At 40.5% G+C, this 13805-nt stretch overlaps 1 protein-coding gene and 1 long non-coding RNA gene across 2 annotated transcripts; both read right to left on the bottom strand.

The window, feature by feature from the left end:
- Positions 1-1616: 1616 nt before the first annotated feature.
- Positions 1617-6738, bottom strand: ZNF281 (zinc finger protein 281). The gene has a single exon (XM_061465140.1). The coding sequence runs from the start codon at positions 6445-6447 to the stop codon at positions 3775-3777; it is 2673 nt and encodes an 890-aa protein (XP_061321124.1). The 5' UTR covers positions 6448-6738; the 3' UTR covers positions 1617-3774.
- A 1523-nt stretch (positions 6739-8261) lies between these two features.
- On the bottom strand, positions 8262-13437 carry LOC133275414 (uncharacterized). Its single transcript, XR_009745505.1, has 3 exons — positions 12774-13437; positions 9848-9949; positions 8262-8697 (listed from the first exon to the last, which is right to left on the bottom strand). It is a non-coding gene; the product is annotated as an uncharacterized LOC133275414 (long non-coding RNA).
- Positions 13438-13805: the final 368 nt, after the last annotated feature.

Below are 13805 nucleotides of genomic sequence, written 5' to 3' on the forward strand. Positions count from 1 at the left end.
AGAAGCATCAAACAAATACAGTTTTCATAATATAATACTGAGGACCAGGGGAAGAGGGAAGACCGTACAGCTGACACAACAAAAAAAACACTGATGGAATACATTGAACTATTCCAGTATCTTCTCAAGGTCTCCATGAGGCATCGGGCAGCTTCTCTTCATCAGTAGTTCATAACCTGAAACTGTGATCTCCCTTTGCACCACTATATTTTCACTTTTTTTTCAACTCCCTTTCATTTCACAGATTTCTTACTCTTAAAATTTCACTCACTACCCAAAACGCTGTCAAATTTAAATAATTCAGGAACTACCAGAAGTTTTAGCAAGATGTTCTAGATCATCTGCAAGCTTTTTTTAGTGGCTTGGGGCATATAGCCTCATTCACAATTCAGGGTACCATAATGCACTAGTTCCAAATCAAAAACTTACCATGTAAACTACTATAATACGAGGCATAACCGTTTATGAACCATTTTCTATCATCATACATATAAATTCTTCTTTACACTCCTGTTAGTGGTAGGAAACAGCTTATTATTCCTCTTCCATCCTTTAAAAACAACAAAAAAACTAAACCAGGAACTACAGTGGTAAAATAAAATCTCGAGGGCCTTCTTTTTTACCTTCTCTCACTGGCACACCCCTAAAAGCTTTAGTCTATAGTCTTACTACTACTACTACGTTCTTTCTAACATTCATAAGGCAAAGCTATACGCTGATTCCTATGCATTTTACCATATCCTTAACCTTCATTATGTGAAGAAAAATAAATTTGAACTCCAAATTAAATGAGGAAAAGTTCTATCTAGAAATATTTTTGAACAACCACTATGCTGTGAAAAGTACGGTCAAAAATCCAGTAATTTCCCCCGCAGATTTTCTTAAGTGATTCTTAGGAATGTTATAAATATTAAACATTTAGCATGTTTCAGATTTACTTTGGAAAGTTTTCATCCTTATTTGCTTTTCAGCATGCCAACAATTTTTCTCAGGTCCATGTTATTGCCTTTACTGAATCTGCTATCTTCTGTTTTTCAATACTCCACTTTTCACCCATTTGTGAGACTTTCAGCACTGCTACACTTGGATCCACATGCAAATTTGAAGAGAAATACAGATGAAGGGAACTCACAAACTATCTTCAGATTACTTAAAATGCGTTAAAGTATTTTGCTGTAATATTTTTACTAGGCTTTCCTTACAATGCAGAAGCTAGAGCAACACAATAAAAACAAACAGATAGAGGACTTTCTAAAATCTTTACTTTAAACAAAATTGTACTTTCTATGTGTCATTCTGGATTTCCAGTAAATGCAAAATGTCTTTGAAGTTAACAATGAGCAATTTCCCCGTTTTTAACCAAAGCCATATTTAAAAAGACAAAAGATTTGAAAAGATGAACCTATATGAACACTTTAAAAGAATCTTAGGTTTTGCCTTGGAAGCTGAAGGCATGAGCTAGAGTCCTGATTTCTAAAACAGTGCATTCAAAACATCCAAGAAGAAAACTAGCTGAAAATATGCCAGTAAATTATATTATTCCTTCTCAAAATTTAATGTCATAATATTTTCTTCATAGATTCTCAAAAGTGTGACTGGATAATAGAAGTGATACCTTTATGATTTTCTAAATAATGGGTTTTATTAAGTTAAAGCAAACAGCCAGAACAATACATATGCAACTTCTACTACACACAATATAAAGAATGTAAATTATAACCTCTGTGAAACAAATGAAAAGGTTACGGACTCTTCCATCCCTGATAACAGGCTGGGTTCCGGGCTTAGAGAACAGTCGTTGTTTGCTTATTTAAACTGAAATAGGGTGAAATACATAATCAAGTATAAAGAAAAGGTTAATGGAGTTACATGGTTTCTATGAGAACAAACTCTAGATTAGTAAGGAAAAAAAACAAAAACCCAAGATAGTTGACCTAGTAAAACAGGTTACAAGTAGGCTCAGGTTTCAATTTTTAGTGGTGAGGGACAACAGGAAAAATTACCCAGGATTTTCGTAACAATTCATTTAATAATACACCACTTTCATAACAGAAGTGTTTTACACTTGCACAATGTTAATAACTTTATTATACATGGAAGCCTGTAATAGGCTGATTACACAATAAGACTGCAAACAACCACTGGTACTTTCCTGACACCAGGAAAGTATGTAAGACTGCAACATCACCAAGAGTACATAAAAAACCATCAGCATAAACATCACCAAAATTACATTAAAAAACTAATCAAAAAATACATTTGCAAAAAGTGGTTTAGAACAGTGCCACTGCCTTTCAGCAGCTTTGAATGGCCACCAGTATTTCTAGCAGGTTTCCGTGGCTCCACAGGCATTTATCAGGATTCACATATAATAAATAATGTACCACAAAATATACATAAAGTAAGGCAATAATTCCAAAGAAAAGTTCTGTTGATATTAACAGGCCACTCAAGTTCTACTTTTGTAGTTGATGTCATCACCAGAAGCCTTTGATGGAATTGCAGCCTTAGGCCCTAAGAACCTGCAATGATGAACTGCTGCAAACCCCTACACCCCTACTGTCAAGAGCTCCAGAGACACCACTGGTAGACTGCTGGGCAGAGGGGTCAGTGTTAGCTGATCCTGATGCAGGACAGGGGCCTTAGTATGTACAATTGGGAGTAGATTATTTCTTATTGTACATGGAAACCTTGACATAATTTTAAAACATGTGGGTGTTTATTGTTCATCATCTGATGCCATAAGACATCAGGAAGTACATAATAAGATAAGCACGTTCTGGAATGTAAATCTTTTTAAATGCTAGCTATTGAGATGAGAAAGTGAGTAGGGAAGAAGGGGAAGAAAAGGTGTAAATTAAGAAGCAGAACAGACCCCAGGATTAAGTCCAGAGGACCTGGAAGCACAACAAGGGAGAGGGAACCTTATACACTAAAAGGACACAGAAAAGGGGAAGAGCAGGAGACCAACATTTTTGAACCATGTATAATAAATAATGTATCCCAAAAGCCTATCTGGATTATGACTGTAGTTTCAAGTTGGGGTTCTAAAGACCTGAACCAGACACACACGTTTTGCTCTCGTGGTTTGTGTCAACAGAATCTCTTTCTGGAATTACAGTCTTACATAGGAGTTCTGGGGACATTATTGTTTATATTAAAGCTACCATTCTGGGCTCTTCATACAGACCCAAGAATATTTGTTCCACCTGCCTGGAATGAGCATCACCTGGAAGAACAAGGGTACTTTAAAATCAACAAGATTTAGGTAGCAAAATTCATATCAGCCCAGACATAAGAGACAGCAATTTGAAATGTCATAGATCCCTTCCTCAAAAAGCTGATATATATTTGTCACTATCTGTAAATTGGAAGTTCCAATACACTACTGGTGCATAGAATTCCCATGTTCCATTACACTTTCCTGAGAGTAAAGCAATTAGAATAAACCTTAGTCCTAGGAACAAAGTTAATTTTTTGCATTTTAATCTTTTGGGCTATTCCCTGACAATCTATAGAATGCAAATTTGATTGCTAAACATCGTCACTTGAACAAAACCACTATTTTAATCTATTGATTTTTTGATTAAAAACCGTAATAAACAGATCTAAAAAAAAATCACACTAAAAATAAACTAAATATGAAAAGTTGCATTGAAAGGGCATGTTACATTATTCTTGATAGGACTGTGTAGAAACATTCCAATGGCAGTGTTGTCAAAGTAAAACAAAATTACATTAAGAAGACCCCACAGCCTGGTCACAGTCGGGACCTTACCTGTAACTCTGGCTGGTTGGGGTTTTTACTCGTGTACTACATGGCTCACTTACATCAGACATCATATTTGTATACCCTGAGAAATCTGACACTGAAGTCCTTACTCTATGGTCCACTTCTCCATTAGAGTTAGTGATAAAAGTCATTGGCACCCTGCTGCCCGACTTAAACTGAGAACCAAACGCTTGTGCAAAGTTCTCGATCTGGTAGGTTGATCTAGGCTCTATGTCCTTTTGAGGATCTATCTGGCTAGGTAACTCCTGAGATGGGATCTGAAAGCTTGCTGAGGATTCTAAGTTTTTCTGTTCCTTCTGGCCAGTCAGTTTCTGAGATGTTGACTGGTAGTTAGATGAAGTCTCTAGGTTTTTCTGTGGATCAATGAGATCATCCAGCTCTTGAGAAGGAGTCAACTGTTGATGCGTAGCCTCCAAAGCAGACAAGTAAAAGCCCGGCTGAGATCCAAGCAACATCCCAAATGGAGGTTTTGGCAACGCAGTTGGCAATACTGAGGTAACAGATTGGCTGAAGCCACACTCGAGTGGTGACGTAGTATATATCTGTTTGTCTTGAAACAGAGTGTGGTTATGGAGAGTTGAAGACAAACTAACAAACTGGAAACTGGGTCCAAAAGCAAAACCAGTGCTATTGGTTGTTCTTTCAAAGGCTTGCTGGAGGTATTTGGAGTATTCTTGCAACATGCTTGCTTTATCATTTGAAACTGTTTGAGAGTTAGGGCTCAAGTTTTCTTCCTGAACCATCTCTGAATGTTCTCCTGAGGTGTGCAAGTCCACACGCTGTTCAGTTATACTGAAAGGATCTTCTTTCTGGCCTTCTGATTTGTGAGAGTACTGGTCCAAAAGGCTCTGTAAGACTTCATCAGGAATACATGACTTGTCGTGGCAAGACTTTATTTCGCTGTTTAAAGATGCAGAATCAATAAGAGATAATGGAGTTTCGTTATCCATAACACTAACACCTGCAGACTGGATGACGGACTGCTGGGAAGTCATGTGTCCGACATTAATTGAAAAGGCACTGTTACTGCTTGCAGTTTGTAAGTATCTTCTTTTCTTTGAAAACTGCATGGCATCATCATAATTGCTACTTATTTGACCTGGTTTACCACCTGTACTTTGGAGAAGGCCAATAGTTTCTACACCAGTATTGGCTACTAGGCCAAGAGAGCCGCTCTGTTTCCCAGACAGTGGTTTTTGCCCCAGAATATCTGGCAGTGGTGATACAAAATTAAGGTAGTTTTTGTCTGTCTGTTTTCTGCTTCCTTTTTTCAAGACCAATTTTGGCACCTTCTTCTGAAGTTCTTCTACGCCTGTGCCAACTAGACCACCACTGGAAGACACAATAGGAATATCAACTGCATAATTTGGCATGGCCACATTACTTGTAATTTGTGATTCAGTTACTTTACTGCTACACTTATTTCCTTTGTTTTCACTGGATGTACTTTTTGTTTTACTTTTTCTCCTTGAGGAACTTGTATTTCCCTGAGACAATGCAGCCAAGCTACCCATGTTATTGGATGATCCGGGCTCCATTCCAGCCCCTGCTTTACCTATGGCTTCACCACATGTTCTTCTGTGCTTCAACAGTCTATCAGTCCTTGAAAAATACTGCTGACAAGTGTCACATTTGTATGGCTTTTCTCCACTATGCGTTCTCTTGTGTCTCTCCATGTGGTACTTCTGGATGAACTTCATACTACACTGGTCACACCCAAAAGGCTTCTCCCTACTGTGGATCTTCTCGTGCCTCTGCAGTAAGTACTTCTGGATGAAACCCATGCTGCACTGGCTGCACTGGAAAGGCCTCTCCCCTGTGTGAATGAGCACATGTCTGCGCAAGTGATAGGAGCTCTTGAAGGCAGCGCTGCAGTGTTCACAGACATGAGGTTTCTGACTGGGGGACGCAATGGCACCTTCTGCATCTCCCACCAGGGGGGGTTTGGATGAAGCACTTGGCTTCCGCTTGGCTTTGATTCCCTGAGTTTCTGGCTTTGGCCTCTTTGCCTTCTTGACCTGGGCATCGTGCTTTGGCTCACCCGAGCTCCCAGGGGTGCCCTCGCCTCTGCCACTCAGTAACAGCTCTCGGTGGGGATGCTGGTGCAGGTGGTGAAGAAGGCTGAGGTCCTGAATCACACTCTGGCCGGTTCCTTCACTGCTGCCGCCGCCGCCGCCGCTCCCTAGGCCAGGGGACCTCTCCTCCCCCACTCCCCCAAAGAGCCCCCCATAGTGGTGGTGATGCTGCGGCTGCTGCTCCTCCTCCTCCTGCTCGCTGGGCTTCTCTTGCTTGATGCTCACTAGGGACTGCAGAAAGCCCCAGGGGCTCCTCTGCGAGGAGGAGGGCACGGAAGGGAAAGCCCCCGCCGGCTCCTTCTTGAAAGTCATGTCCTGAGGGGGAGGAGGCGCCGGTGGCTCGGCCGCCGCCGCGGAGGAAGCGGCGGCGGAGGCCGGAGGTAACACGCACTGCGGGGGGTGCTGGGCCGCCGGGGGGGGCGCGGCCGCCCGGGTGAAGCTGGTGACCGGGGGCAGGCGGTGGTTGAACATAACCATGCCGGGGGTAAAGCTGGGCTCCATAGCCGCCGCCCTCTTGCTGCTGCTGCTGCCGCTGCCGCCGCCGCCGCCGCCGCCGAGGAAACCGCTGCCGAGTTTCATCCCCCGGGAAGGCGGGCCGGAGAGGAGGCGCGGCCCAGAGGGGCTGCGGGACCCGCCGCCCGCCCGCCCGCCGGACACCGCTCGCTGCCTCGCTGGCGGGCGCCCGCTTCAACGGCTGGCTCCCGCGGCGGCCCTACAGCCGCCGCCCGGGCGCATCGCCGCCACCCCCACCCGCGCCGACGGGCGGCCCCCGGCCCGGGCTACACTTACGGCTCCCGCCGCCGCCTCCAGTTAAAAATAACGCCGCGTCCGCTCCACAATGGAATTAGCAGCCTCTGCGCCCGGCACTGCACATGCGCGCCGCGCGGCACGCTGGGTACGGCCCGGCCGCACGGGCAGCCAGCGGGCCAGCACCGCGCAGGCGCGACGCGGTCGCTCCCGCCCGTAGGCGCCGCGCTCGCGTGGGCAGGGTGCGCCTCGGCGCCCCGTTTGCCCCGGGGTGTCGGTCGCGAGCAGCCGGAGGCGCGGCTCCGCCGCACGGGCAAGGTGGAAGCCCCGGGCAGCGCCACGGCGAGGTTGTAGGGGGAGGCCTCAGACGTGCCGCCGCAGGTCTATGAGTAGCGCAAGCGACATCCTTCCTGCCATCAAAGAGCGCTGCGGTTTCCACGTGCGGTACTCGCTAACCGGCACATCGCGGTACCGGCCCCCGCGCTGCTCGCGGGGCTAACGGGACCGGGCGCACGCCGGCTTTCCCGCCGCGGGACAGGCTCGACTGGTATTCGCGGTCACAGGTGCAGCCTCGCCCGTGCTAATGTCATCGCCCAGCCCGAGTACGTGCAAAGCATCCGATGTGCGCAGCGCCTGTGCGATGGGCGCTCTGACTGAAATGATGCAAATGCCGGGATGCTGAGGCTTTTAGCAAAGATTGTAAGGTGGCCATTGCTACTTTCATCTCAAAACAATGCCATTCGTTGCATTTAATGCCACAGAGTCAACAAAGCTGCTATCACAAGTGAGGTACTGCCAATAAGAAACGAAATACTTCAGGGTGGTTTGTCAGTGGGTTGTGCTTCACACGCAGTTTGCACACCGGTGCTGCAAGCTTAAATTTAAGGCTGGCCAGTGCGTCCACACAACTCAACCTTGTGCCAGCCGAGAGCACAGCGAGCACAGCACTGTCACAGTAAGTGCGCACTGGTGAGCTGGTGCACCAGCACGGCTTCCCACCGTGGTCCTCAAGTACAGGATCCCTCTCTGGCGGTGTTCAAGGCCATGTTGGATGGAGCCTTGGGCAACATGAGCTATCCCTGCCCTCAGAAGGGGGTTGGAACTAGATGATCTTAAGGTCCTTTCCAACTCTGACCATTCTATGATTCTGTAATTTTATCCTATGGCCCACTATTTCAACAAACCCCACGCTACCAATGATGCTTGTGGGTTTAGCTGCATATACAGAAATAATACCACAACCAAGATCAAAGGTTCATTATTTTGAAATAGCTTTTTTTTTTTGGTGAAAGTTATTTTCTAATAGGGTATGAGCCCTTGAATGGTAAGAAAATCTGAATAGAATTCGGCTTCAATTCTAATCACTGACTTTGAAAATCTTTTCCATTTCTATGGGGTTTTACTACTGAATTCCAAATTCTGTTAAAATGTAAACTGCAGAGGTACCTTAGCTTAAAAACTTGGAATTGAACATATTAACAATAATTTTTATCATTAACATAGTGGAGGTAACTTAACAAGGTGCATAAATTCATTTTATTTCCTTTTTTTAATGCTTTATCTGTCAAAATTATTTCCCCTTTCGACAGTTCAACCTGCAAAGATCAAGTGCTTTCCCCATAGACCAATTTCATGCAGTTTTTTTATACCCAGCAAAATTTTGAAGTAAGTAAAATTTGTTCCCGTTATAACTGAAAGAGCTTAATTAGCATGTAAACTCACAGTTCATTTTAAAATGTAGATTAGATGATGAAAGTTTGGACTGTCAGGTTTAGCTAAGTGTTAAAAGGCAGACCTGAAATTCAAAAAACTTAAAGCAGCAGTAAAATATTAGTCAATGCCTATGAGAAATGAGTCTGTCCCTTTATTGAGGGTGTCTGTGTTTAATGGTAAGCTGGGATGCATATAAGCTAGTCCAAGCATGAAGGGCAGTAGGACACTCATATGGAAAGCCAACTTTGTCCCTCAGTTATCAAGATAAGAAACCTGTCATTTCTCTCATTCACTCTGTCAGCCTTGAGATACTCCAAGCAGACTTACCTCTGTGTTGTACACCCCATATATCAGGAAGATGAAGAGACCCTGTAAAATAAAATGGAGGGAAAAAGCTGTTAACTCTAATCATTTCAGCAGTAGAAATACCTGAAATAAACTTTCCTGGGAACAGACAAAAGAAGACACACTTCATCAAGGTCAATTTATTTTTCTATTTTTCAACATCATAAGCTGTACCTTGAACATTTATTTGATAACGTGGGAGCGCATCACCTACAGTGTTTGTGGTATTCAGCTGTTTGGCAATTAAAAACTTACCACCAAAGGATCTAAAACATTAATTAGAAAAAATAATTTTTCTATTTGAATGGTCTTCTGAACAAAACCACAAGAAAAAAAAAATGAAAGCACAAAGATACTGATGCAAGCTGAGGAGGAGCAAACAGCTGTACTTCTGACTGATTTAACTTAAATTAGGAAAATACATATTACCAAATTCTACACTAAAAATACATTCCTGCATATATATACATTCCACTTTATTATTTTAGAAATTTAATTAGGAAGAAAGAGATGTATGAAGACAGGAAAAAAAAGAAAAAGCAAATAGTATATATGATTTATTAAAGTTCTTTTATCAGCTTGCTTGAAGCCAGTCTACTGTCAGACAAAAGCTAAAAATGAACAAAACACTTCAGTGAGTTTCTCTGAATGATTTTACCTTATAGAAGGATGAGTTCCCAGGATCTAGGGTAACAGTGCAACATGTTACCGGTTCTTGCAATCTGCAGGCAGAATCCTGAAAAGAGCAGGCAGATTACTAGAATAGAGAAGAACAGAAGAGTAAATGGAAATAAAATATAGAAGATCAAGTTTTTTTCTTCAGAAAATGGTTCTGTAACTCAGATTCACCACATGCTTATAACCTATTTTTATATTTATTTGTAAAATAACCCAGTCTTGTAATATTAATATTTAAATTGGCCATTTGAATATAGAGAGAAAAAAGCCCCATCACTTTCAGACAGAAAGTATTTTCCTTTGTACTTCCTTTTAAGTTATTTACAGATTACATCAATGACCTCAACAATAAGCTAGAATAGATTCAAAGAATAGACAGCTACATTTTCCAGTGTGCCTTCATATGAAATATACCACAAATATACTGTGCTGCTTATTTGTAAAGGGAAGAACCAGAATCCAGAAGCTTGGCAATGCAGATAAGTGAATTACTCACATGCAAAACTATTCTCGAAGAAAATCCCAGTTCTCTCTCTAAATACAGTGTTAGTGGCCATTCTGAATCCTTTCAGAGTATCACCTGAAATCTCCGTTTAGACTGTGAGGAAAAAAAAAGGTCAGAAACTTTCTCTGAAGTACACTGAAATAATATTAGTTTTATCTAAAAAGGAAATATTGAAGTTACAGGAATTAATAGGAGCACATCGTAATTGCATCAGATACAGGTACCTGGCAGCTGATTAATGAAATTCTTCAACATACAGCAATGTAAGCAGCATCACGGGTATTTTGTTACTGAATGTTCTGCAAAAACTCATTGTAACAAAGTCCCTTAGTACAAATCTTTTAAAGAATGATTAAGTTTTTGTTAGTAATGAAAGCTGCAAGTGACAGCATTTAATTTTTATGCTAACAACATCAGTGTAAATAGTGTACAAATAAATAACGTAAGTTTTTTTATTAATCTGATCAGGGCTGGCTTTATACATGCATAAAAAAAGGAGGAAGTCTAAACCGTACACACTTAGTTCCTCCTATCTCCACTTCATGTTCCCAGAATTTTAGGGTTTTGGAAAGAGGCTGGAGTGGATGCTATATAGAAGGAGGCAAAGAATAACAGCTATTGTTAAAATCAAGGAAAATAAAAGTTCCTTTCTCAGGCTGCTTCCAGAAGAGTGAGTAAAAGCACATGCTGCTTGTTATTCAGGTACTCTCATGAGTTAAAAGTCTTGCCAAAACCGTCAGTCCAAACAATATTGTTTGCTGTGATAGTTGGACTAAAAAAAAAATTACACATTCAAGCCTTCCATCACATTGAAAGGCATTCTTTTTAACCTAGAAATGAATGAATAATGTTTTTAATTACTTCTCAGTCTCTTCTGAAATCTATGGATCTCATATAATCACAAGTAAACAGACTAGTTAGCTACTTAGGTTTGGATATTTGGTGATCTCACAGAAAATTCAGGAACAAATTGTTAAAGATTCTGAATTTTAAATTACATGCCAAGTTTGTGCTTTTCTTGAGCTTGATATCAGCACATTTAAATATTTAAGTGTTAGAGACAGGAAGTGCTGTGAACATTCTCGATTCTTCTTGCAGACTTCTGAGAGTTTTTTTCTTCTTTTGTATTATCATTGTGTGGTGGTAGGATTTTTTTCCTTTAACATCTATAAATTATGCTGGTAGTATCAGATCAACAAGGATTTTACTTAATGCTTGCAACAAGTTACCAGGTCTTGGCACCCATAACTGATAATGAGGGGTCATTTTGGACACAACGCTGTCACCAACATGTTGAGGACATGTACCGGGTACATGTCACCAGCTACCTGTACAGGGTGGTTTGTCATCCGTCTGAGATGAAAATAAAGTGCCTTGGGTGGTTTGAAATGTTAAAAATAACACAGTCTTACATAACTGGGAGCTCAGTTTCTTTAGCTCATTATTTACAAAACATAATAGCTTCTCTGTTTCTTCAGTGGGCTGTGGTCTTACCTGCAGTATGGTTCATGAATGGCTGCCTCAACCCTTCAGTATCTCAGGCTGGTTGGATGGTCTCTGGCTTCTAGGAATGAAGTAGTGTTGTGATCAAGACAGTAATTTTAGCCACAACTTTTTATTGCATGTTGGGGTTTTTGTTTAAAATAAATAAATATTTCATTAAGAAGTATGGAAGGCACATTTGTATGTTTTCTTTGTGTTAAAATAGCACATGTGAAAAAACAGAGGAACTGTAACCACATTATGCTAAGTAACATATAGAGTCAGAATAAAGCCATCTATCCAGTGAAACGGGTAAAGGTTTCCAAACAGAAAACCTGGCCATCTGCAGAGAAAAAAGAACACACAAGCACACCTGTCATTTTTCAAGTCTTGTCAAAAAGGAAGACATGCTCTTGGTAGACTTCAACAAGAACTTAAAAGCCTTTGGCTGAGTGCGAATCCTGCGTTTTTGGAGAGCAAAGAACAGAACTGCTGCATGCTTAATTACAGTTCTATTTGTCACTCTGTGCAGGGCGTGAACGGATTGCTCAGGGTTTAAATTTGGCAGGTCTTAACAGAATTGTCCTTGCTATCTTGAATAAATCAGTCTATGGACAGTTCTAATCTTGAGCAAGTTTGTCAGGATCTGTTCCAATTTGGGTGGTACCACTGAAAGTTGACACTCTTATCAGAAGTTCATTCTGCTTTAGGCAACAGAAACCTGCATGACAGTTCTTTTATCAGAAGTTTCTTTCCTTGATTTTAGCATTTGTCTCTCAATCTGTTACTATTTGACATTTCCTAAAAGCTTCCGTTTATAGACAGCTAATTTCATTAAAGATTATACTAAAAGTTACAAACTTTTTTTGGTGTGGATGAAAATGTTACACTGTCACTTTTAATATTTCACATTTCAGCACTTTTTCAACATACACATTTTCAAATATGTGGAATTACTTCATCATTCTCCTGTTAATTTTTAAATCTTTGATCTTTCATTTGTTTCACATTACTAAAAAGGATTTTTAAGAATTCCTACCTACTAAACTCCATATTAGAATACTTCAAAAGGTCAATTAAATAAAATTATACTAGCAAAATATGATTATAAACACCATATAGAAAAATCACAGAAGTATTAAAATCAATTAAATATATTCTTGGTAAATCCTAATAAAATCAATTTATAATCTAGAAATTTTATATAATTTTGTAAATTTATATAAATTTATATAGTATTTTAAAGCATCCCTCTAGTATGAACTTAAAACTTTCCATCACTGACAAAGTTCATCTTGCAAGAAGTTTTTTGCTATATGAGAGAAAGATAGCAGATCATATGCAGCTATAGTGAACAATTCTGCTTATTTTTTCATAAATTAAAAACTATTATGGCAGTGGAAAATGCAGATTACAAATAGAACTCATAACTCACACAAGCAGTCTTCCTGTAATCCTGAAAGAATTACAAACTGTCTTGTCAAGGATGGGTTAGGGGGTTACTCCTTTTTTAAATCCAGACAAGTGCCGGAGTCTATAAGCCTCAGGAAACTTGTCATACTACATCAGTGTTAATGCAAAAGATACCGGATTGCAAAATCACAGGGTTTTTCTACCATAGATGAAGAAGTTAGAAATCTTTACTTCAACAGTTAACAAGTGTGACATTTGAAACAGTACTGTTGTGAAATTTCAAAGTTGCTGTCTCACAGGCAACTACTTCAGCTCTTGTAGTTATCACTTAAATTAGTACTTGCAGACTTGACAAACAGGAGGAGACAGTGTGACTTTGATTCAGATTTTCTGCCCATAAAGAAGAAGTTAAAAAGATCAAGCAGAAATTTTGTAATGCTACTAATTTAACAGATTCTTAGAAATTTGGTAGTAATAAACTCATAACAAAGGCCCTGGAGCAAATCTGCAACCTACCCTGTAAAAGATTCTTTGGTATGGCCTTGGAAATTAATTCCACTTTATCTCAGTTGCATATAGAACCAGGTAATACTTCCTGAGTTCAGAGCTGTGTTAGATACTTCTATTCATGTCAGATGAAGTGGAGGTGGGTAGGTAGAGTATCACTCTGATTCCACACCAAGAACCTTTGCAAGAGATGAAGTAAACAAGCATCTTCTCAGGCTTTGTTCTGTACATATTGCCACAAAGACAAATCTATCCCATAATTAAAATTATATCAACAAATAGCCTGAAACAAAGTCTGTCTTTTATCCATAGAAATTTTTATGAAACAAATAGCGATGATGAATTTTAAAAGGAAAAGGAAAAGCAGCAGAAAGAGATGACAAATCTGATTTTAGCCAGATGAGTGGTCTACTATCAGAATTCTTAGAGCTTAATGACAAAAGAAAATGGCATCTTGGGTACCAGGAATGCTATGGCTCCTTTCTTTCCCAGAAGCACATGCTACTAAGGAGCCATATAGGAATTTTCAGATGAAATCATATATAAT

This window comes from Pezoporus flaviventris, unplaced genomic scaffold (genome assembly GCF_033815535.1).
Source record: "Pezoporus flaviventris isolate CSIRO_AGI_PZ_B2104156 unplaced genomic scaffold, CSIRO_AGI_Pfla_v1 ptg000040l, whole genome shotgun sequence".
NCBI lineage: Eukaryota > Metazoa > Chordata > Aves > Psittaciformes > Psittacidae > Pezoporus > Pezoporus flaviventris.